This window comes from Urtica dioica, chromosome 7 (assembly GCF_054948205.1).
Source record: "Urtica dioica subsp. dioica isolate 48M chromosome 7, U.dioica_male_clone48M_v1_H2, whole genome shotgun sequence".
NCBI lineage: Eukaryota > Viridiplantae > Streptophyta > Magnoliopsida > Rosales > Urticaceae > Urtica > Urtica dioica.
Genome location: NC_142762.1, coordinates 1,160,965 through 1,187,110, shown reverse-complemented (window position 1 = coordinate 1,187,110; position 26,146 = coordinate 1,160,965). Strand labels below are relative to the sequence as shown.

The window sequence follows — 26,146 nt, the reverse complement described above, 5'->3', positions numbered from 1 at the left end:
CCGGAGTGAACTTGAAAGTGTATGGCGTTTCTCGTGGCGATCTATGTAGTGATTGGTGCTTTTTCTCAATCAGTGAAGCGTAGGCAAGAATCCACGATGGTCGTAGTAGACGATCATGTTTCTGACTTCCATAGATGGCGTCTCGAGGTTGCACGTAGGGCACGCAAGATACCCTTGGCCACTCCATCCTGAAAAATACGATCGAGCCAGAAAGTCATTTATCGTCCATAGAAGCATGACACGTAATAGAAACATTTCATCATTTGCCCCATCTCGAGCTTGGAACCCAGTACCCCCTAATTTTTTCAGCTCTTCAACAACTAGTTGTAAGAACTCGTCCATTTCTTTTCTAGGTGAGCTCGGCCCGGGTATCAAAGGCGTTAGCATCAGGTACTCTTGTTTCATGCACAATGAAGGCAGCAAGTTGTTCGCAGTTAGTACCAAGGGCCACATACTGTATGCTAGACTAATTTCCCCAAACGGGTTTAACACATCAGTAGCTAGTCCAAGCCGTATGTTCCGAGGCTCTGCCGCAAAATTGGGGTATCTCTCGTTTAAATTCTTCCACGTCGTACCATCTGCAGGATGTCGCAAAATGCCTTCTACCTTGATGCGATCTCTTTCGTGCCACTACATCTGAAGGGACGTGTGTTGAGAGGCGTACAATCGCTTCAATCGATCTTTCAGGGGAAAATATCACAATTTCTTTTGCGGTATCTTCTTCCCGGTTGGCTTCCATCTGCTCTCATTGCAAACAAGGCACACTTCAGCTTTCTCAAGATGTTTTCGAAATAGGACACAATCGATCATCTCGTACCCCATGCCGAAACGCTTCAGCTTTGCCTTTGCCTCGTAGTATTTTTCCGAAATTCAGTTACTAATTGGATGAGACTATCTCAAGAGCTGCAAGAGTTCCGTGAACGACTTGTTCATCCAATGGTTCGTGACTTTGATGTGCATCAACGATACCAAGAACGACAAAGACGAAAACTCTTTGCATCATGAGTACAATTCCACTTCCATCTCAGCGAATAAGTCTTCCACCTTCTCCTCTACACGAACATCTCTCGGGGTTGGATCCCCATAGTCGTCGAAATCCTTGTGATTCATGATATCATGCAGGGCATCGTGCAATCCTCCGTCTCCTCTCTGATTAGTTTCGATAACATCTTCTTTACAAGTACGAACGAGACGATCACCATGATGATACAATTCAGTGCATCCTGGGGTAAACCCTTTGTTCAAGAGGTGATTCTTTACAACCCCTATATCATGCCATCTCATGTTGTTGCAAGACTTGCAAGGATAACTATATTGGCAATTTTCGTTCGGCAGTCTGCTGGAAAGGCGGATAAACTCGTTAACCCATGTTTTATACTGCAAACTCAACCGATTGTTCTCGATAATCCAATCTCTACTTGGATATGACATTCCGCTGAAGGAGAAGGTCAAAGACGGTTATTGTTAAGGGACGGGGAACGAATTTAATTGAATGAAAGAGAGATTATGAAACTAATTAAATAAGAACTTTATCAAAATTTTGGCAGAGCTTACCCTATAATACTGATTAACCAAACACCTGCAAACATGTTTTAAAAAAATATACAGACCATCCAGAACTATCATATTAATAAACTAAAATCTAAGGCACTAACATCTTAACTTAAAATTGTAATTATAGGTTAATTTCCTAATAATTGTAAAGGAAGTAACAATTGTAAATCCTAAACCGAATACATATTACTAATTAATTAAACGCTACACATATTAAAATAAACTTAATTTAACTCATTCATAATTATAATAGCTTAAATTAACATCTTAAACATGTTACTAGATTTATTACAGTTAAACTGAAATTACAATTCAATTAATCAAACTACATAAACATGTTACTTAACTAATTTTAACATGTATAATTACAATTAACTTAAACTAATTAATCGTATTCTAAATATATTTTAAATTAAGTGAAATTTTGAAATTAACAATTACTAAACTAGACTAACATTATTTATTACTAATTATTATTTATAATCAAAACTAATTATATTTACTTACTAATTAAATAATACATAAAAAATAACCTACCTGCTGGGACAATGGCAACACGGTTGATGAAGGACGGGCAAGAGACTCAAGACGCACAGAACTTCACTCATACACACACAAATATCAGATACACACACACACACACACACACACAAACACATTCACACATGCACATCGAATTGAAATTCCACAGAGACAGACACACATACCTGATGAGAATACGGCCAATGAAGAATGGGTGTGGGCGGGCATCCGGGCGCAAGCGGGCGAGCAAGGGCGGGCGAGAGCGGCAGCGACGCTGGGTCGCGGGCGGCGGCGCTGGGTTGCTTTGTCGTGGGCGAGTGCTGGAGTCACTGGGTCGCGGCGGGGCTGGGTCGCTGGAGAGAGAGAGAGAGAGAGAGAGAGAGAGAGAGAGAGAGAGAGAGAGAGAGAGAGAGAGCGCGCGCCGTGAGAAATATGCAGAGAGTGAGGAAGAAGAAGAAGAAGGAGGCCGAGTTAGGCTTATTAGGTGCGACATGTCGCACCTGTTGGGATTATCAGGTGCGACATGTCGAACCGAAAGGTATTCGCTGCAACAACGTCGCACCCAATATCAGTTATAGTAATAAAATAATTTTTTGTCTGTCATATCGCGACATATCGCACGTGATGGGGTTACCAGGTGCGATAGTGTCGCACTGAAGAGTAAATTCTACAATGAAAAATATTCGAAGGGATTTAAAGCCCGCTTAAAATTTTTGAAACCTTTAGGTGTGACAAAGTCTCACCGAAAAGTATTAGGTGCGACTTGTCGCACCTAATACCCTCTTAGGTGTGACATGTCGCACCTAATACCCTTCCGCACTAGAAAACTTAATTTGTAGTAGTGTTGGCACGTTAGTTTAATCCATAAACACCTCTAAATTCATATTATCACTCTTCACTTCCTCTTTCCACACAAGTAAACGAGATGCGACCCTCCACCTCAACCATACTAATGTTGAGCATCGTAGAGCATGTTTAGGAAAATCTCTATGTGCATATATCACTTTCTTTTTCTTCTTATTTTCAAGTTTCCACGATGAGCACGGAATCCTCGAAATAAGAGAAAGAAACTCAAGATTTAGGGCAACATATTCGAACTCGACTACGGTTACTTGGTCTGGCATTAAGCCGAACCACATGAGCTCTCAGGAATCGTTTGTCCGCAATCACAGTCTGGTTTTAGGTCAAATCACGGACAACTCTCTGGTGTTAGTCTGAGACCGAGCTTTAACAGGTCAAATAGAAAATTTTGGATTTATTCTCTAAAAAAAATAGTCCTTATAATACGAAAGCTAATACAGTGAATAAATTCATCTAATTAACTTTGTGTTGAAAAAAATATATTTTCCTTTAGTACCTAAATAATGATTGAAGTGATTAAATAATGATTTATACCGGAGTACTGCTTCAGTGATGTTTCATTTTATTAAGAAAATAGTACACCATGCCGAAAGTGATTAAATTAATTATTTAGTTAATTAAATTAATGAACAATTAATTTAATTAATTTCTGGCTGTTGGACTATTTCCCTAATAAATAAAGGAAAATTTGTACAAAATAGCCATTTAAAATTTATTCATTAGCAAAATAGCCAACATTTCAACTTTTCAGCAAAGTAGTCAAATTTACGTTTTCAAATTTTTTTGATAGCCAAGATTAAATTTTTTATTATTATTATAAGCAATTTAGCACTTTCAAAAAAATTAATTTCGGGGTCAAATTTTTTTTTTGCTATTTCAGTAAATTAAGACAAAACTTGGCTATTTTGCAACAAATATTTGTATCACGATTATGCAAATACTGATTATGATCAAGCAAATTTTTTATATAAAGAATAGTGATAAAGGGTGAATAAAAGACAAGGTATATCTTGTTAATTAGACGTTATAAATTATTGTTGTGATATTGATCTATTTATATTTGGTATACGGTATATATGTGATGATAATAACGACCTCTCTGCAAATAATGTCACAGCTAAAGCCCGAATGCATATCTTAGTACCGAATGCATATCTTAGTACCTTATCTTTTTCGCTGAAGAACTATTCTCTTTTCTTTTTAAATTAAAGCCCAAAATGCTTCCTTTTTCATGGCCATTCCACTAAAACCAAAAGAAAATTTTGTCTCCATGAATCTTATTCTATTTTTTTTTTATCAGGGCCCGCAAACCACTCGAGAGCACAAAGTTGTGTATGTCTTTATTTTTATTTTTATATTTAAGACAGTGTTATTGTCAGTAGAAATTGAACTCATAATCTCCACTTTAGAGTTAGTAAGGAATTATCAATTACGTTAGGTTAGATACCACAAAAGTGGTGTATTTCCTAACACATGAAGGTATGTATAATTATATATAAATTGTGTGCATATGATGTTGGTGATTATGCACCCATATAACCATGCGGGAAAAATTAATTATGCTACTTAATTAATTAATTAAGGTTATATAACAAGATCTAGATTTACTTTAATCAATTTAAGCATGAGAGCAATATCAAGCAACCGAATTAAACATAAGAGTCATTAGAAAAACTTACGGGTTTCTCCTGAGCTACAGACACTTTAATCGAGTTCTTCAAGATCTCGTTCGGAGCTCCAATAACTCGATTTTTTAGCTTTAACTCCCACGATCAGATCTCCGGGAATGGCTTTAGTACTCTCGTCATCCGGCACTTAGAAGATGATAGCATAGTCTTATGAAATGTAATATCCATAGGAAAGAAGAAAGTGTGGGCACATTCTAAATCTCACTACGTCTCTGATCTATGCTTCAGATTGTATCGTGTTTATGGGAATGGAATCAAGCAATTCCGAGGGAGAGAGAGCGAGCATTTTCATCTGATACTTTGGAGTTGGTCAAAAATTTTAGCTATCATCTTTGGTAGTTTTTGCTTTCTCTTAGACCCCTATTTATAATGGTAGAAAGGAGATATTCTAGGAATCTCCTAGATATATTTATTCTCCTTTATTCTTTCTTATTTTATAGTTAAGCATGAACCGTTGGATCTTGACTACAAATTATACTTTTTCTCTCTCATCCATCAGATCATAATCTAGGATATTATATTGCCTTATTTTTCTCATATATTTAAGGAATCTAGATATTTGAGAATAATGAGGACAATATCTTATTTCCTTATTTAATGGAGAGAATATCTATACCATTATTATTCTCATAAATATTAGGAAATTAATTATGAGAGAGAATAAATGACAATATCTTATGTTCTTATTTAATGGAGAGAGAATATCTCTTTCTTATTTAATTAGTTACCTGATTTCTTTTGCACAAATCTAGCAACTAATTACAAAGAGAATATTGGGTATTTTCTACCCAAAGTAGGCGCCCATTAGTGTTGGTACTGGGCCAATGAATTTTGAATTTTATAGTGTCCATAAGGCCCAACTTTAAATTCAATTCATTACTAACTTGATCTTACAATAAATAATAAATTCCACAATAAATATTTAATTTGGCAAATCGACCAATTTTCGAATGAATGCCGCTAAACAATATACAGCTGTGAGATTATAATAATGATATTAGTTATTACCAGAGATTTCTTATCCGTGTTTAGCAAAGCTGAATCGAGGACTATGGACCCAGTAACAGAAGCTTAACAAATCCGATGAAAAAGACGAAGTAGTCATTTCTATTTTTTTCATCGATTCGTTTAATCTTGGTCAAATACTCTACTATGTAAGCCAAGTTTGAACCCTTCTTTATACTAGAATTATATTAACTCATCGTGACAAGTGTCCATTGGTATAGTCAGTTCGTGATCAAGATCCTCTAAGTTCAACCGTATCGAGAAATGTCAATTATTCCGTTATACCTTTTTTCATACTTAAATTCCCCAAGCACCGTTGCTTCCCCCATGAAAGATTCTTCCAAACATTACTTACTTTGGAAGTGCGTGCAATCTATTGGTTATGCAATCAACCCTTAGGTGAGTGAAAATTTACCTTCTTTTCAGGAAGGTTGGATTCTGTATCTGTGAATATTTTCCGCTCAGATCATATTTTGGATTCCCAAGACATAATTTTAATCAGCATCTTAGTAGCCTTTAACAAAATGGGTCAAAGAACCCGACGATATAATGTAGAAGTCCATGATAACTTCAGGATTTAGATCAAGTCTCACTGTGACCATCATAAGCGACTCCGACTAGTGTGTCATAACTGTACTTAAACTACGCATCTACAACAAAAGTGTGTTCGGTTCGTACACTTACCACAAGTGCAAAATGCTCCCGCTAAGTGATCAACCTTCATTTGTGTTCCACATGTATGATTTTAGATTCAGCTATCCAGGCATGAATAAATCATCGACCATGTTTTAGTTCACCGCCCGAATTCGGATGCCCAGCATGCGATTCATTTTTATACGGAGACTATGGACTGATGAATGTTTGATAAAACATTTATAAGAAATAACCCCTTTTAATTTGAATAGATAATAAATGCTATGACTTTATTTTATTAATAATTAAAGCGAGAATTACAAATAAATCGTCTCGTGGGTAATAATTCCTAACATACGATATATCTTAATTGTTATTATTTATTAAATTTTCAAATTCATAAGCCAACTATTATTTCGGAGTACTCAAGAAGTAAAAACTCAAAAAAGGAAACTATTGTACAGGAGTAGGTAAATTTAGGTCAAAACGATATATACTTATAAGCTTTACTTATCGTAATTTTTTTTATAATTAAGTGATATACTTGAGTCAAGATTTCATATAACGAAAACTAATTTTCTTCGGTTTCATTAGGTAAATTGCTAATTTTCTTATAATGAAAATGCATATTTACCTAAGATTTACGAAATGTTGGCTATATAGCAATTCCAAACGTTTTAATTGGCTATTTATCTAATTTACTGATTTTCTTTCATATAATTACATCTAAGTCAAGATTTAAGTGGCACATTTTAATATAAAATGATAATTTATTAAGTTACTTGAAATTTACCATTTACATTTAGTTTATATTTCAATTTAATTTTTAAATAATCATCTGTTAGACGTGGCAGCTGTTGTTGGTCATTCTCGAAAAATCCGAAATATTGAATTTTGCGGGACTTGCGCGAAATCTTGAACTTTAAAGGTCCAACGGGACTCGTCCTAACGGCCCGACATGGAGCAGGGATTCGACATCGCCCGCTCCTAAAAAGAGTGCGCGGCGTGTAGAGCACTTGGCGCGTCGCGCCCGCCAACTTGCGCGCTAGAGCAATGCTCCAGCTCGCTGCGTGCGCGCCCCAAAAGCGCATCGCGCACCCGATGTTGGAATTATTCTAGGGTTTAAGAAAAAGTTTAACGCTTCGTTAAGCGGCGGAATTTTAAAAATTTTCTTTTTCAAGTAAAACAGTTTTTACCAACCTAGACAAAGAGCAAGTATATGTAAATAAAAACTAATATGAGCATAGAAGTTTACTAACCTTTTTAGACGCTTGAACGTTGAGAAGCTTTTGGAAAAAGGTTGCAACGTTCGTTGTTGTCGGCCCGTCTAGGGCCGACGAGGACAAAGGCATCTCTTCAACCCACGTGGCTGGTGCGAGGTCTCGGGCGGCGAAACCCCAACCCAACCAGGGGCCGGCCCAAACCAATGGCCAAGTCAATGGCTCACTCGGCCATTGGGCAGTTCACTCAGCCATTGGCCGAGTGAACCCTCCAGCCACCAAGGCAGTTCACTCGGCCATTGGCCGAGTGAACCTTCCAGCAGCTCACTCGGCCAATGGCCGAGTGAACCCTCCAGCCGCCAAGGCAGTTCACTCGGCCATTGGCCGAGTGAACCTTCCAGCAGTTCACTCGGCCAATGGCCGAGTGAACCCTCCAGCCGCCAAGGCAGTTCACTCGGCCATTGGCCGAGTGAACCTTCCAGCAGTTCACTCGGCCAATGGCCGAGTGAACCCTCCAGCCACCAAGGAAGTTCACTCGGCCATTGGCCGAGTGAACCTTCCAGCAGTTCACTAAGCCAATGGCCGAGTGAACCCTCCAGCCGCCAAGGCAGTTCACTCGGCCATTGGCCGAGTGAACCTTCCAGCAGTTCACTCGGCCAATGGCCGAGTGAACCTTCCAGCCGCCCCTGCAATTCACTCGGCCATTGGCCGAGTGAACCTTCCAGCAGTTCACTCGGCCAATGGCCGAGTGAACCTCAGCCGGCCCAAGCTTTTCACTCGGCCAATGGCCGAGTGAACCTCACCACCATGTTCACTCGGCCATTGGCCGACCCAGCCACTCAATGGCCGAACCAAGCAAGGTCACTCGGCCAAGGGGTCTTCAAACCACCCCTTGGCTGCCTATAAATACAAGGGTCCTTCCCTTGACCCAGGTAATCCATTCTTGAGTACTGAAACGCTACCGAACTCGTACCTCGCTCGTTTCTCTCAAGCTTTGGCCTCTAAACACCCCTAAAACCTCTATACTCCACCTCAATCACACTAAGATTGAGCGTCGGAGAGGTAAACAGGGGCACCCCCCCTGTTTCCCCTTTGTAGTTCACGTGTTCTCTACTCCTTTTCAGGTACTCTAACGAACTCAAGGGACATCCACAGCTAAGGGACGACTCGGGATACCGGGTCCGACACGCTCGAGTCAAGACGAGACCACTTGGTCCGGCCTTGGGTCTAACCGTCTTTGGCTCCTAAATAGTTGTCCGAAAAACAGCGACAACATTTTGGCGCTAGAAGGAGGGGATCTCTCGACCTTGGCAACACATCCCCTCTACCAGTCTTCTTCTCACTTCTACGACTCTCGAGAGATGAGTCGTAGCCCCGCCACCTCCGTGGGCGCCCGAGCGACTAGCTCGAGGCGCGACCTCCAAGGCTCTGCGCACCGTCTCGAAGGGCAACCTCGTGATAACGAGAGCCAGCCCCGAGACCCGGCGAATGACCCCGAGGCTGCAGTCCGAGAGGACACGGCTCGAAGGCTCGCCGAGCTCCTAGACCGCCCCGGCGTCACCGGCGCGCTCATCGCCGACCTCCTTGACTCCAACAATGTCGATGACATCAACCACGAGACCAACCTCGACCACGCTATTCACGAAAGTGGACACGCGCGCACGCTTCCAAGGGGACACCCTCGGGCGGCCGCGTCGAAGCATCAACCTTTTGGTGAGCACCCACACGCGCCCTCGAGGGGACACCCTCGGGCGACCACGTCAACGCATCAAGGCTCGCACAATGCCCGAGGACGCTCGGCCTCGAGGTCCCGAAAGGGACGCTCCAAGCTCACCGTCCGCATCCAAAACCCTTGTGAAGGTGACAACGTCGATGGTCTCGGCCTCCGCCAAAGGCGTCGCCTGAACGACGCGCCCTTAACAAGGGTGATAGGGACGGCCTCCGGAGACTTGAGAGACCGCCTCAACTCTCAAAGAGAGGATCACGAGTTCGACTTGAGAGAAAAACTCGACGCTCAACGTGAGACCGCGATCGTCTTGGGGCAGCGACCACCCAACATTGATCAAGCACCCAACCAAAAGCGCGCAGCCGTGGGTGTGAAACCGGCCGTTGGTCCCGAGTCACGAAGGAAAAGGCGCCGGAAGGGTCAAGTCCCTAACGACCACCCTTCTCCGACCCCGAAGCGATCCTTCGTCCCGCTCAACACAACGCCCGACCGGATCCTGTGCTTACGCCGCGATGAGCTAGGAAGCCCCGCTCCACTCACAAAGGACCCCGCGAAGCGAGATCGAAGCAGGTTCTGCGAATACCACAAAGATCACGGGCACGTGACGATCGAATGCAAGCAGCTTAAGAAGCGAATTGATTCCCTAATTCGAGTTGGGAATCTCAGGGAATTCGTCGCACCTGCTACCAAGCCGTGATTGTCGCGACTTCGACATTTAAATTCACGCCCGAACTCGATCGGCTTCGTGGTCACTTTCATTTCGAAAATGTAATTTCCTTTTTTCAAAGAAGGCCAAGTGCCATGACAAACTGTAATGACCCCCTTATTGCAATAAAGAGTTATTTCACACATGAAAAAATGTAATGCATACTATTGTATACCTCTAACACAAGAGTTTCTTGGCCTTCGTCTCGCAAACACAAGAAACTCGGGGGGCTAACAGGGATCAATGATCAATCAAAAAACCACTCAACAACAACAACAAAAGAAAAATAATAACAAAGTCTCAAGGGGCCGGCGGTTAGGCCGAAGATCCCAAAGAAAGACTTCTCACGCAATTCATCGAGTCGAGCTCCGAGTCCGCGAGTCGACTAATGCTCCTCGTGCCGACTCTTCACGTAACTCCTCGTGCAGGCTCTACGTGAGCCCTCGAGTCGAGTTCGAGTCCACGAGTCGACTGATACTCCTCGTGCCGACTCTCCACATGTCTCCTCGAGATGTGTTCATTCCTCGAGTCGAGCCCCGAGTCCACGAGTCGACTAATGCTCCTCGTGCCGATTCTTCACGTAACTCCTCGTGCAGGCTCTACGTGAGCCCTCGAGTCGAGTTCGAGTCCACGAGTCGACTGATACTCCTCGTGCCGACTCTCCACATGTCTCCTCGAGATGTGTTCATTCCTCGAGTCGAGCCCCGAGTCCACGAGTCGACTAATGCTCCTCGTGCCGACTCTTCACGTAACTCCTCGTGCAGGCTCTACGTGAGCCCTCGAGTCGAGTTCGAGTCCACGAGTCGACTGATACTCCTCGTGCCGACTCTCCACATGTCTCCTCGAGATGTGTTCATTCCTCGAGTCGAGCCCCGAGTCCAAGAGTCGACTAATGCTCCTCGTGCCGACTCTTCACGTAACTCCTCGTGCAGGCTCTACGTGAGCCCTCGAGTCGAGTTCGAGTCCACGAGTCGACTGATACTCCTCGTGCCGACTCTCCACATGTCTCCTCGAGATGTGTTCATTCCTCGAGTCGAGCCCCGAGTCCACGAGTCGACTAATGCTCCTCGTGCCGACTCTTCACGTAACTCCCCGTGCAGGCTCTACGTGAGCCCTCGAGTCGAGTTCGAGTCCACAAGTCGACTGATACTCCTCGCGCCGACTCTTCGCATGTCTCCTCGAGATGAATTCATTCATCGAGTCGAGCTCTGAGTCCGCGAGTCGACCGATACTCCTCGCGACGACTCTTCACGAAACTCCTCGTGCAGGCTCTACAAGAGCCCTCGAGTTGAGTCCCAAGTCCACAAGCCAACTAACCACTCCTCTTGCAGGCTTTACATGAGTCCTCGAGTTGAGTCCCAAGTCCACAAGTCAACTAACTATTCCTCGTGCAGGCTCTACATGAGCCCTCGAGTTGAGTCTTGAGTCCGCGCTCGCCGCCCAGCTCGTCGGCCGATAGGCAACGAGTTACAAATGGGTTCAAGGTCTGCGTCCGCAGGGCGTATCTGGTCTAGCCAGCGTCCACGGGAAATCTCGCCACACAAATGTGGCATCGCGCTCGCCGCCCAGCTCGTCGACCGATAGGCAACGAGTTACAAATGGGTTCAAGGTCTGCGTCCGCAGGGCGTATCTGGTCTAGCCAGCGTCCACGGGAAACCTCGCCACACAAATGTGGCATCGCGCTCGCCGCCCAGCTCGTCGGCCGATAGGCAACGAGTTACAAATGGGTTCAAGGTCTGCGTCCGCAGGGCGTATCTGGTCTAGCCAGCGCCCACGGGAAACCTCGCCACACAAATGTGGCATCGCGCTCGCCGCCTAGCTCGTCGGCCGATAGGCAACGAGTTACAAATGGGTTCAAGGTCTGCGTCCGCAGGGCGTATCTGGTCTAGCCAGCGTCCACGGGAAACCTCGCCACACAAATGTGGCATCGCGCTCGCCGCCCAGCTCGTCGGCCGATAGGCAACGAGTTACAAATGGGTTCAAGGTCTGCGTCCGCAGGGCGTATCTGGTCTAGCCAGCGCCCACGGGAAACCTCGCCACACAAATGTGGCATCGCGCTCGCCGCCCAGCTCGTCGGCCGATAGGCAACGAGTTACAAATGGGTTCAAGGTCTGCGTCCGCAGGGCGTATCTGGTCTAGCCAGCGTCCACGGGAAACCTCGCCACACAAATGTGGCATCGCGCTCGCCGCCCAGCTCGTCGGCCGATAGGCAACGAGTTACAAATGGGTTCAAGGTCTGCGTCCGCAGGGCGTATCTGGTCTAGCCAGCGTCCACGGGAAACCTCGCCACACAAATGTGGCATCGCGCTCGCCGCCCAGCTCGTCGGCCGATAGGCAACGAGTTACAAATGGGTTCAAGGTCTGCATCCACACAAGAAAGACGTGCAAATCGATTATGCCTTCGGTGGCAAATCGAGAACATAAGACGCGCACAATACAACAAAGACGTGCAAATCGGTTATGCCTTCGGTGGCAAATCGAGAACATAAGACGCGCACAATACAACAAAGACGTGCAAATCGATTATGCCTTCGTTGGCAAATCGAGAAAACAAGACGCGCACAACACAACAAAGACGTGCAAATCGATCACGCCTTCGTTGGCAAGTCGAGAAAATAGGCCACGCACAATAAAGCCGTGCTAATCGATCACGCCCTCATTGGTAGATCTAAAAAATAAGCCGCGCACGATCAACCCGAAACCATAGGCCGTCCCTCGCGACGCACGAAGGCCATTCCTCATGACGCAAACCCGAGAGCGTTCATCCCGCATCCGTATAAAAGCGTAGATTTTGAGTTTCCACTCGATCTACGCTCGACCGGAAACTCGGGGGGCTAATGTTGTCGGCCCGTCTAGGGCCAACGAGGACAAAGGCATCTCTTCAACCCACGTGGCTGGTGCGAGGTCTCGGGCGGCGAAACCCCGACCCAACCAGGGGCCGGCCCAAACCAATGGCCAAGTCAATGGCTCACTCGGCCATTGGGCAGTTCACTCAGCCATTGGCCGAGTGAACCCTCCAGCCACCAAGGCAGTTCACTCGGCCATTGGCCGAGTGATCCTTCCAGCAGTTCACTCGGCCAATGGCCGAGTGAACCCTCCAGCCGCCAAGGCAGTTCACTCGGCCATTGGCCGAGTGAACCTTCCAGCAGTTCACTCGGCCAATGGCCGAGTGAACGCTCCAGCCGCCAAGGCGGTTCACTCGGCCATTGGTCGAGTGAACCTTCCAGCAGTTCACTCGGCCAATGGCCGAGTGAACCCTCCAGCCACCAAGGCAGTTCACTCGGCCATTGGCCGAGTGAACCTTCCAGCAGTTCACTCGGCCAATGGCCGAGTGAACCTTCCAGCCGCCCCTGCAGTTCACTCGGCCATTGGCCGAGTGAACCTTCCAGCAGTTCACTCGGCCAATGGCCGAGTGAACCTCAGCCGGCCCAAGCTTTTCACTCGGCCAATGGCCGAGTGAACCTCACCACCATGTTCACTCGGCCATTGGCCGACCCAGCCACTCAATGGCCGAACCAAGCAAGTTCACTCGGCCAAGGGGTCTTCAAACCACCCCTTGGCTGCCTATAAATACAAGGGTCCTTCCCTTGACCCAGGTAATCCATTCTTGAGTACTGAAACGCTGCCGAACTCGTACCTCGCTCGTTTCTCTCAAGCTTTGGCCTCTAAACACCCCTAAAACTTCTATACTCCACCTCAATCACACTAATGTTGAGCGTCGGAGAGGTAAACAGGGGCACCCCCCCTGTTTCCCCTTTGTAGTTCACGTGTTCTCTACTCCTTTTCAGGTACTCTGACGAACTCAAGGGACATCCACAGCTAAGGGACGACTCAGGATACCGGGTCCGACACGCTCGAGTCAAGACGAGACCACTTGGTCCGGCCTTGGGTCTAACCGTCTTTGGCTCCTAAATAGTTGTCCGAAAAACAGCGACAACATTCGTCTCCCATCGCAGCACGTCTCTCTTCCTTCCTCGGCAACTCGAGCAACCACAAAATTTCTATCACTAAATCACTTGAGAGAAAAGGAATTAGTGTGTGGGCACTTTTAAACACTACAACTTAAGAACGAGTCTTGAAGTCGCATAGCTAAACTCTAGGTCAAATGAGGACCTAGGTGCCAAAAGAATAAAACGAAATTGAATAGAGAGAGAGAGAGAGGATCGGCCAAGCTAGAGAGAGAAGCTCTCAAATCTCTAGAACTTGGGATGAATGAAATGTGTGGAATGAGGCTCCTATTTATAGGAGAGGTCTCAACTTCAATAAGGTAGTTTCCTCTTCTATATAATATCACATATTCATGAGCAAATATTGCCCATTACCCTCTTATTCCACACGGCCAAGGTAGCCTTCTAGAAGGCTTGGATTTGTATCCTTTTTTGTTCCTTGCCTTGCCTTTTTCTCACTTGGCCGATTCCCTTTGTGCATCCATATGCAAATTTGTTTCCTCTTTTTCTTTTGGCAAGTATCTTGATACATTTATGCACAAAATGTTCTCTCTTTCTCTTGGGTAGTAGGCGCCCAACATGCTTTCTAGAAGGAGCTTCTATAAGCTTCTTCATTTGTTCATGACAACATGAGAAATGCCCATTAAGAATTTTCAATAAAATTCGTATGAAATGAAATTAATCCACAAGGCCCAATAAATCTAATTTTGGCCGAGTGTTACTTGTCATCAAATGACCATGTCAAAAAATTTATTGACATTCATTTCATCCTATGTCTCAAAAGACAAAAATACCCTATTGACAATTTTCGTTCTTGTTTTGACTTAGCTTCCAGTTTAACTATTCCTAATCGATGTGATTCGTGACAGTGACCTCATGGATCCAAATGAACAAAGCTTGAGCTAAAATACTTAGACTCAAAAGTTCACAAACCTTTTCCAAGTTTAGCTTAATGTCAACTGACTCCACTAAAGAGTTGACACTGAAAATCTCTCGGTTCAAATGAATTTATTTTCTACTCAAGAATTCAACCAAATTGTAATGAGTGGATCTACAGAATATTATCAGTGTTTACCCTTCATGAATATCATCAGCTAGTCAGGATTTACAAAATTACCATTTTACCATTCTAGCTGTTATTTCCTCAACTCCTTTGTCGCTTGTGAATAAGTTAGAAACAATGTATTGACGAGGAGCTAACAAGTCACATTGTTTCATCCAAAAGAGTCAAGACTCAATTTGGACACTGGCCAGTTCATTTATTCACACTCCAAAGAACAAAGCATGAGGTGATATACATTGCATTTCAGCAATCTTGTACATGAATTCCATATCTATGAGAACTTCACAAAGTTACTCATGACATTCTCACAACTTAGTACTTCATCAGTAGGCCTTGTTCGGAATCACATAGTGAGTCCGAACTCTGACTTTCTTAAATGAGAATACGTAAGGTGTGAAATGGCATGTCTCATTTCAGGATTAAGGTAAGCACGATGCAATTCATACGTAGTGACTTCGAGACATAAGAGGTTAAATGGTTTGTTCTTATCTTGTCTCTAGAAGTGCACTGGTCAATTCAGTACCTTCGGAAGATACCTAGAAGAACTATAGAGTCTCCAACTCTCAATGCCTCATAACCAGACATCATAGATTCTTCTAACAATCATACTGAGGTCAATAGTCCTTTGACCCTTAGATTGCGAATATACGTTTTAAGCAAACTACGAAGAGTTTGTTCATGCAAATATACATTTGTCTCTTCGCAAGTTGTTAAGTTTGTTTATGGACTAAAGACTAATGTTTTATCATAAAGCTTCAAATAGACAAGGAAGAGTGAATGAACGTTTCAACTTTTATTAATAAATAAGCAGTTACAAGCAAGTGTCTTCGTAAGACTATATGACATCAAATGTACATAAATACACACTACAACTCTTCTTGTGGGCACCATTGACTACAAACTCCCACTTGACTCAAAGAAGATGTGTGTAGTCCTTCATGCCTAATCCCTCTCGATGTTGGTTGAAGACCTTGTTCGCTAGGGCCTTGGTGAATGGATCTGCCAGAGATCTACTTCACCTCCACGTCTCCACGCTGCACGATCTCTCGAAACTAATGGTATTTCCTCTCAACATGTTTAGAGCGCTTATGGCTTTGAGGTTCCTTTGAGTTAGCAATAGCCCCACTATTATCACAATAAAGGGTCATGGGTTCGTCGACGTTTGGAACAACTTCCAAATACTTAAGGACTTTTCTAAGCCATACAGCCTCTTTGGATGCTTCACAAGCAGCCACATATTATGCTTCCATTGTGGAGTCAGCAATGCAAGATTGCTTAATACTCCTCCACACAACAGCTCCACTATTAAGGATGAACACAGATCCCGAAGTGGATTTCCTAGAATCCTTATCCGCTTGAAAATCGGAGTCGGTATATCCCGTCATAGTCAGATCAGTACCTAAGTATGTAAGCATCAAGTTCCTAGTTCTTTGAAGATACTTAAGAACATGCTTAACAGCAATCCAGTGCTCGGGTCCAGGGTTGGATTGGAAACGGCTAATTACGCCAACAGCGAAACAGATGTCAGGTCTAGTGCAAAGCATAGCATACATGAGGCTTCCTACGGCAGAGGCGTAAGGAATTTTCCTCATGTCTTCAATCTCTTGTGCAGTCTTGGAAGACTTGTCCTTAGAGAGTGAGACTCCATGCCTAAAGGGTGTTTGGCCCTTCTTGGAGTCTTGCATCGAGAAGCGATCCATTACCTTATGAATATAAGATGCTTGAGAGAGTGACAATGTCCGGTTTTTCCTATCTCGAAAGATTTGGATCCCCAGAATGTACGCGGCTTCTCCTAGATCTTTCATATCGAATTGCTTTGCCAGCCAGACCTTAACCTCAGATAACTTACCCACGTCATTACCAATGAGTAGTATATCATCGACATATAGAACCAGAAACACAACTTTGCCTTCGTGTATTAACTTGTAAACACAAGGCTCATCTATTGACTGTTCAAAGCCGAAGCCTTTTACAGTTTCATCGAATCTAATATTCCATGACCTAGATGCTTGCTTTAGTCCATAAATGGATTTAAGCAACTAAAAAACCTTGGTCTCTTGACCTTTATCCACGAAACCGTCTGGTTGAGCCATGTGAATGCGCTCGTCAAGATTGCCATTCAGAAAGGCTGTCTTGACATCCATTTGCCAGATCTCATAGTCGAGAGCTGCAGCTATGGATAAGAGTATGCAGATGGATTTAAGCATCGCGACTGGCGAGAAGGTTTCTTCATAGTCAATCCCTTCTTGTTGGGTATAACCCTTCGCCACAAGTCGTGCTTTGAACGTCTCGACGTTCCCATCAGGACCCCTTTTCTTCTTGTATGTCCACTTACACCCTACGGGTTTAATCCTTTCAGGAAGGTCTACAAGTTTCCAGACTTTGTTGACATACATCGAGTCCATCTCAACTTTCATGGCGTGAAGCCAAAGGTTTGATTCAGAACAAGCCATCGCTTGGCTATAGGAAACAGGACCATCCATGTCGGAGACGGCTACGAGAGAGTCTCCATAAGACATGTACCTGTCAGGCTTTTGAGTAGCCCTCTCACTACGTCGAAGTACTACTTGACGAGATTCCGATGAGTTAGGTTGTGTTTCAGTTGGGGTAAGAACAGTTCTTACAGATGAGGTAGAAGCTTCCTCACCCAACTTCTCTTCACGCACAATCTTGCTTCTAGGTTTTGCATCCTTCATAAAGTTCTCCTCAAGGAAACGAGCATTCGTGCTAACGAAAGTCTTATCGTCCTCGGGACTATAGAAGATGAAACCCTTGGTTTCCTTGGGATATCCAACGAACAGACACAATTCTGACCTACTAGCCAACTTGCTAGTCTTTTGCCTTAGCACGTGTGCGGGGCAACCCCAAATTTTGATGCAGCCAAGATTCACTTTACGGCCATTCCATTGTTCATAAGGAGTACCAGGAACCGTCTTGGACGGAACTTGGTTAAGAATATAAGCGGCTGTTTCGAGGGCATATCCCTAAAAGGAAAGAGGGAGTGATGAGTAACTCATCATTGATCTAACCATCTCCATAAGAGTTCGGTTTCTTCTCTCTGACACTCCATTTTGTTGAGGTGTGCCAGGTGCGGTAAGCTGAGAAGCGATACCTTCTTCTTTAAGAAAGTCATCGAACTCTCCAGACATATACTCACCACCTCGATCAGATCGAAGGGTTTTCATCACTTTGCCAGTTTGCTTTTCCACTAAAGCCTTAAAGACCTTAAATACGTTAAAGGTCTCGGATTTGTGTTTGAGCAAATAGACAAAATCATATCGGGAGTAATCATCGGTGAAGGTAACGAAGTACTCATATCCTCCACGTGCATGTTGGTTGAGCGGACCACATACATCAGAATGTACTAGTTGCAGCAACTCAGTGGTTCTTCGACCCTTGTCGGAGAAAGGTCGCTTAGTCATTTTTCCTTCTATGCAAGATTCGCAAGTAGGTAGTGAACCTATTGCAGAGGCTTGGAGTGGACCGTCCCTCACAAGTCTCTTAATCCTATGTAAACTGATATGACCAAGTCTTAAGTGCCATAGATGTGTTGATTTTGTTAGATCAGAGGATTCAGAAAGTTTGATCCTCTTTGGCTCCCTAATTAGATCATTATCTATTTCGGTGTCTAAAAGTGAAGGTTGAGTGGGATAGATGTAGAAAAGAGCATTCTTCATACATGCATCAATGACAAAAGAATTATCAGGAAACGAAATACGAATTCCATTCTTAATAAACTTTAAACAATAATTTTGTTCAAGAAGACGAGTAACGGATATTAAGTTCTTCTCAAAGGTAGGAACAAAATAAGCATTATTCAAGTTTAAAGTGCGGTCTTCAAAAGACAGCGTCACGGATCCCACAGCCTTCGCAGACACCAGGCTCCCATCAACCCATTTGAAACAGAACTCGCCTTCCTCTAAGCTTTTGGTTTTCTTGAAACCATTCAAGGAACAATAAATATGGTTAGTAGCAGCGGAGTCAAGAATCCCCGTTGATACATTATCAGCTACTAAGCATGCTTCGGTAACTAGTACAATACTATGTTCCGTTGCTTTGAGATAGGCAGGACAGTTCCTTTTTATCGGCCTTGTGAGGTCTCTTTTCAGTTCCAGAGGCGGAGGCTTTTTGCTCAGGAGCATGTGCCTCTCCTTGATTCCTCTTTCTCTTAGTGAGACCTACAGCAGTGTGAAGTTCCTCCATAAGCTTGGTAACAATGTACTCTAGCTTGTTAATGGAGTAGTTCATCTTGGAGGTATCAAGAGATTCCGGGAGAGTTTCTAAGATCATATCTAGGACATGTTTCCCATCAATCTCAGATCCTAGGATTTCCATTTTATTCAGAAAACTAATGATCAGTATCATAAAGTCTCCAATAGGAGTCCTAGCCTTCATGCGATAGTTCATAAAATGTCGGACTGCTTGTTGCCTTGTTTGACGCCTTTGCCCTCCAAACATCTCATGGAGATTGTTGAGCATGTCGGCGGCAGTCTCGATGTCACGATGTTGTTGTTGCAACACATTGTTCATTGACGCTAAGATATAGCACCTCACAATCTCATCGGAGCAGAGCCAGGCCGCCAAGGCGTCTTTGTCCTCTTGAGTCGAATCATTATTTGTTTGAGGAGGACACGGGGTGGTGAGTACCCATTTGTGCTTGTTAACGTTAAGGATTATATCGAGGTTACGTTTCGAATCTACGTAGTTTTTGTTTTCGAGTTTGTTCGAGGAAAGGATGATCGAGAGAGGTTTGCGAGACATGTTGCTTATTTAAGTTGAAACAAGTTTATGATTAGTCGTTGGTTTAGGATTAAAGTTTTATTTAAGACTTGATAAAATCCAAAGGTGTTATAAACTAAACGATAATTTACTCCTTCGAGGGAAGGCCGCAAAAATCTCCATTTATAAGTAAATGACACATCATTAATGCTTAGCCAAGATGTCAATACACCAATTTTGACCAGCCACCTTTTAAATTGGTTTGATCACTCGCATCCTTTCGCACGGCCTCGAGGGAGGATTACTAGGGATTGAGTCTAAGTGTGTAACCAACCACTTAGTCCAAAAGATTGACTTTGAAAAACAATCCGCCGAGGGGAGGTCTTGTCTCATTGTCTCACTTTCGGATTTAGCTCATTGAGCAATGATCAGTGCAAAGTGCCCTTGAGTACTCTCATTTAAGGGAGGGCCACGAGGGTGACTCTTAGTCTAGCGAAAATTGCACTTCTCATTAGTGTTGGGGATCGTGGGTTACAAACAACAAATATAACCCTCCCACTTAGTTTTTGGAGTTGGTACATCGACTCTTATAAGTTCGGAAACGGTTTTCCTAGTTATAGAGCGACAGAGCGGACAGCTAGAAGAGAATCCTAGATCTTCATGTTCAGAGCAGTGTCAGTGCATAAAGGCACAAGGGACATACTCGGATCTTTTCCTATTTTCTATTTCGGGAAAGTGCGTGAGGGAAGTGTGAACTTCAACTCACTCGAACACTTGAAAGTTTGAGATTACACATCCTTTTATTTTTCGGCTTGTCTACAAGGAGACCTCCCACTCAAATTTTCAAGAGCATATAGATTTTGAACATATGTGATATAGATATAGTTTTGAAAACATTTTGAAAACTTATTTGATTTGGATGACAAAATTTGTCAAGTTTGAAAACGAAAACGGTTTTTCAAGATTCAAACTAGTTTTGGAAAAAAAAAACAATTTCAATTAAACTTTCAAAAATCAAAACATTTTAATCTTACACATCATGTTTATAATCATATGAAAAACATTTTTGCTCAAGAAATTTTTCTCATTAGAGTTGTATAACTCATGTTAGTGGGGTTGAAAATCTGGAATTCTAAAAAAACTGGACTTTCGGAACAGCCGCACACCTCGGAGTAAAATCGCCATAACCGGCGGCTCCGATTTCCTTTTGACCTGAGACCGGTGGCATTGGACAGAGGACAGACAAAGCTTTACTTTGATTCAAGAATCATTAAATTTAGATTTCTGAGCAGAGAGTTATGCCACTTTTACTGCGGGTTTTACTCCAGCTCAAAGAAAAAGAAATAATTAAAGCTTGGTCCTTTTTAGGTGCGAAAAAGAATCGAGTGTAACGGAACGTTTTAGGAGGTTGTTAAAGATTTTATTTGTGTTTTATTAGCAAGGTAATAACATGGTATAAAAGAAATAACAACATGCATAAAACGATTCAATTAAATAAACGAAACTAGTAAGACATGAAAACTAGTCACAAAATTTACTCGAAAAATCTCAAACTTTTAAAACACGTTTTTCAATATAAAAAATTAAAAACTTTTAGAACTGATTCTAATGTGTTTTAACAACATCCCAAACTCATAGAAAATCAACATGATTTTTAATTTAAAGGTAAGAGCAATAAATTAAAAAAAAAAAATCTAAGAAAACAATTCTAACTTGTCACAAAATTAGTAAACTTTCGAAAACGATTTTCAAGCTCATAATTTTAAATACATGTACATGCATATCTTTGACCATAGCTCTGATACCATTTGTTTGAATTGATCTAGGGTTTAAGAAAAAGTTTAACGCTTCGTTAAGCGGCGGAATTTTAAAAATTTTCTTTTTCATGTAAAACAGCTTTTACTAACCTAGACAAAGAGCAAGTATATGTAAATAAAAATTAATATGAGCATAGAAGTTTACTAACCTTTTTAGATGCTTGAACGTTGAGAAGCTTTTGGAAAAAGGTTTCATCGTTCATCTCCCCTCGCAGCACGTCTCTCTTCCTTCCTCGGCAACTCGAGCAACCACGAAAATTTCTATCACTAAATCACTCGAGAGAAAAGGAATTAGTGAGTGGGCACTTTTAAACACTACAACTTAAGAACGAGTCTTGAAGTCGCAGAGCTAAACTCTAGGTCAAATGAGGACCTAGGTGCCAAAACAATAAAACGAAATTGAATAGAGAGAGAGAGAGAGAGGATCGGCCAAGCTAGAGAGAGAAGCTCTAAAATCTCTAGAACTTGAGATGAATGAAATGTGTGGAATGAGGCTCCTATTTATAGGAGAGGTCTCACCTTCAATAAGGTAGTTTCCTCTTCTATAGAATATCACATATTCATGAACAAATATTGCCCATTACCCTATTATTCCACACGGCCAAGGCAGCCTTCTAGAAGGCTTGGATTTGTTTCCTTTTTTGTTCCTTGCCTTGCCTTTTTCTCACTTGGCCGATTCCCTTTGTGCATCCATATGCAAATTTGTTTCCTCTTTTTCTTTTGGCAAGTATCTTGATACATTTATGCACAAAATATTCTCTCTTTCTCTTGGGTATTAGGCGCCCAACATGCTCTCTAGAAGGAGCTTCTAGAAGCTTCTTCATTTGTTCATGACAATATGAGAAATGCCCATTAAGAATTTTCAATAAAATTCTTATGAAATGAAATTAATCCACAAGGCCCAATAAATCTAATTTTGGCCGAGTGTTACTTGTCATCAAATGACCATGTCAAAAAATTTATTGACATTCATTTCATCCTATGTCTCAAATGACAAAAATACCCTTTTGACAATTTTCGTTCTTGTTTTGACTTAGCTTCCAGTTTAACTATTCCTAATCGATGTGATTCGTGACAGTGACCTCATGGATCCAAATGAACAAAGCTTGAGCTAAAATACTTGGACTAAAAAATTCACAAACCTTTTCCAAGTTTAGCTTAATGTCAACTGACTGCACTAAAGAGTTGACACTGAAAATCTCTCGGTTCAAATGAATTTATTTTCTACTCAAGAATTCAACCTAATTGTAATGAGTGGATCCACAGAATATTATCAGTGTTTACCCTTCAAGAATATCATCAGCTAGTCGGGATTTACAAAATTACCATTTTACCCTTCTAGCTGTTATTTCCTCAACTCCTTTGTCGCTTGTGAATAAGTTAGAAACAATGTATTGACGAGGAGCTAACAAGTCACATTGTTTCATCCAAAAGAGTCAAGACTCAATTTGGACACTGGCCAGTTCATTTATTCACACTCCAAGGAACAAAGCATGAGGTGATATACATTGCATTTCAGCAATCTTGTACATGAATTCCATATCTATGAGAACTTCACAAAGTTACTCATGACATTCTCACAACTTAGTACTTCATCAATAGGCCTTGTTCGGAATCACATAGTGAGTCTGAACTCTGACTTTCTCAAATGAGAATACGTAAGGTGTTAAATGGCATGTCTCATTTCAGGATTAAGGTAAGCACGATGCAATTCATACGTAGTGACTTCGAGACATAAGAGGTTAAATGGTTTGTTCTTATCTTGTCTCTAGAAGTGCACTGGTCAATTCGGTACCTTCGGAAGATACCTAGAAGAACTATAGAGTCTCCAACTCTCAATGCCTCATAATCAGACATCATAGATTCTTCTAACAATCATACTGAGGTCAATAGTCCTTTGACCCTTAGATTGCGAATATACGTTTTAAGCAAACTACGAAGAGTTTGTTCATGCAAATCTACATTTGTCTCTTCGCAAGTTGTTAAGTTTGTTTATGGACTAAAGACTTATGTTTTATCATAAAGCTTCAAACAGATAAGGAAGAGTGAATGAACGTTTCAACTTTTATTAATAAATAAGCAGTTACAAGTAAGAGTCTTCGTAAGACTATATGACATCAAATGTACATAAATACACACTACAACTCTTCTTGTGGGTACCATTGACAACACCCAAAACCCGCGGTCCGATCCCCGATGTGTGTCCAGAGGCCCTACTAGGCCTCCTCAGTTACTATAAATACCCCCTGTGGGAGTAAATATCTCCCCTCTCCATCTAGCAAAACGTGAACAATGAGGGAGTCCCCAAAGGAAGCACCCCGAAATGGCCACGTGACAAGAAAAAATACGGCGACTTCCACAAAAACTACGGGCACGACACTCTGGATTGCGTCGTAGTCCGAAAAGTACTTATTGAAAAGTATAAAAACGGAGAACTAAAAAATGTCGACCTAGGACCACCGCCCCAGAAGAAAGAGCTTAACAATAACAGAACCCGAGGAAATCCCTCCCCGAAAAGGGGAAGAGCAAATGAGGACGACAACGACGTCCCCCAAGCAAAACCCCGGATCGACTACATCATGGGAGGTTCAAAATTTTGCAGGGATAGCATAAACTCGATTAAGGCACACCAACGTCAACTTAAAGGTACACCGAGGTCACCTGGGTGCCGAAAGGAAGAAGACACCGCGATCTCATTCAGTGAAAGCGATACCAAAAGGCTATACGGACCCCATGACGACGCTTTAATCATCGAAATCGAAGTGGGTAACTGTGTAGTAGCCAGAATCTTGGTTGACGGAGGAAGCTCCGTAGATGTTATATTCAAAACCACTTTGGATAGAATGAACATCGAGGAGGCCGAAATCGAACACAAGCCCAACCAGCTGTCAGGATTCAATGGGGAAGTCACACCTTCTCTAGGAATCATCGAACTCCCTGTACGGGCTGGAGACGTAAACCGAATGGTCGAGTTTACCGTTATCGGCTGCCCGTCCCCGTTCAACGCTATCCTAGGGAGACCTTGGATACATGGAATGAGGGCGGTACCATCAACTTACCACCTGTGCGTTCGATTTCCGACCCCCAACGGGATACAAGAAATCAGAGGGAGCCAAGAGGCGTCCCGAATTTGTTATATGAATAATCACAAAAGGATCATCGAAAAGCACCGGCCAGAAGAAAACGATTCGGAGGATCCAACTAGCAAAGAAGCCAACGAGGGCCAATAGCAATTAATGACCATTGGGGACGAAATCACCTTCTCGCCTCCGAAGGAAAGTTCAGAGGAAAAGGATGAGCCTAATACGGAGTCAGTAACACAGATTCAAATAGACGGAACCGACTCCGAGAGATGTGTAGGCATCGGAGACAAGTTGAAAGGAAGCGTCCGCCGATAACTAATAGCGTTCCTGAAGAAGAACAAGGGAACATTGGCGTGGACGACAGAGGACATGCCAGGCATAGACCTTGAAATCGCCGCGCATCAACTCAACGTCGACCCCAGTTACAAACATGTGAAACAGAAGCGTAGGAAACTCGGCCCAGAAAGGGCTAAAGTGGTTAATGAAGAAGTAGACCGCCTCTTAAAATCCGGTTTAATACGCGAAGTAAAATACCCCGATTGGCTCGCCAACACCGTCGTCGTCAAGAAAAAGAATGGCAAATGGCGCGTATGCGTCGATTATATCGATCTTAATAAAGCTTGCCCTAAAGACAGCTTTCCCCTACCACACATAGAGCGCTTGGTGGAAGCCACAGCCGCCCATAAAGTCTTGTCGTTCATGGATGCATTTTCAGGATACAATCAAATCCTGATGCATCCCAATGATCAGGAAAATACCGCTTTCACAACCGACAAAGGCATCTATTGCTATAAGGTGATGCCCTTCGGGCTCAAAAACGCAGGAGCCACATATCAACGCCTAGTGAACAGAATGTTCGCCGACAAGATAGGAATAACGATGGAAGTCTACACCAACGACATGTTAGTAAAGTCACTACAAGAAACGGACCACGTCACACATTTAGAAGAATGTTTCAAAGTCCTAAACAGTTACCAAATGAAGTTGAACCCGTCCAAATGTACCTTCGGGGTATCTTCTGGAAGGGCAATTGAAGCCAACCCGGACCAAATACAAGTGCTTCAAAATTTACCTTCCCCCCGAAACAAAAGAGAGATCCAGAGGCTAACTGGGCGAGTGGCAGCCCTTAGCCGATTCATCTCTCGGTCGACCGATAAATATCTTCCTTTCTATAAACTCCTAAGAGGAAACAAGAAGTTCGAATGGACAGAAAAATGCGAAGAAGCGTTCGAACAACTAAAACAATACCTAGCCAAACCCCCAATCCTAGCCAAACCAGAAGTAGGGGAACCACTCTACTTGTATGTCGCCGTATCGCACACCGCGGTCAACGGAGTACTCGTCAGGGAAGAGCGAGGAGACCAAAAACCTGTGTTTTACATCAGTAGATCACTCGTTAACGCAGAAACAAGATATCCGGCAATGGAAAAATTAGCCTTGGCCGTCGTCACAGCAGCCCGAAAGCTACGACCATATTTCCAATCCCACTCGATAGTCGTAATGACCACTCAACCCTTACGATCATTCCTGCACATCCCCAATCAATCAGGAAGATTAACCAAATGGGCCGTCGAGTTAAGCGAATATGACATCGAATATCGC

The 26,146-nt window shown here is 43.2% G+C and overlaps 1 protein-coding gene across 1 annotated transcript; it reads left to right on the top strand.

Moving 5' to 3' along the window:
• The first annotated feature begins 1,116 nt into the window (after positions 1-1,116).
• Positions 1,117-24,691, top strand: LOC149390078 (uncharacterized). Its single transcript, XM_089618938.1, has 2 exons — positions 1,117-1,359; positions 23,741-24,691. Exons 1-2 carry the CDS (start codon positions 1,117-1,119, stop codon positions 24,689-24,691), a joined length of 1,194 nt encoding a protein of 397 aa, XP_089475064.1.
• Positions 24,692-26,146: the final 1,455 nt, after the last annotated feature.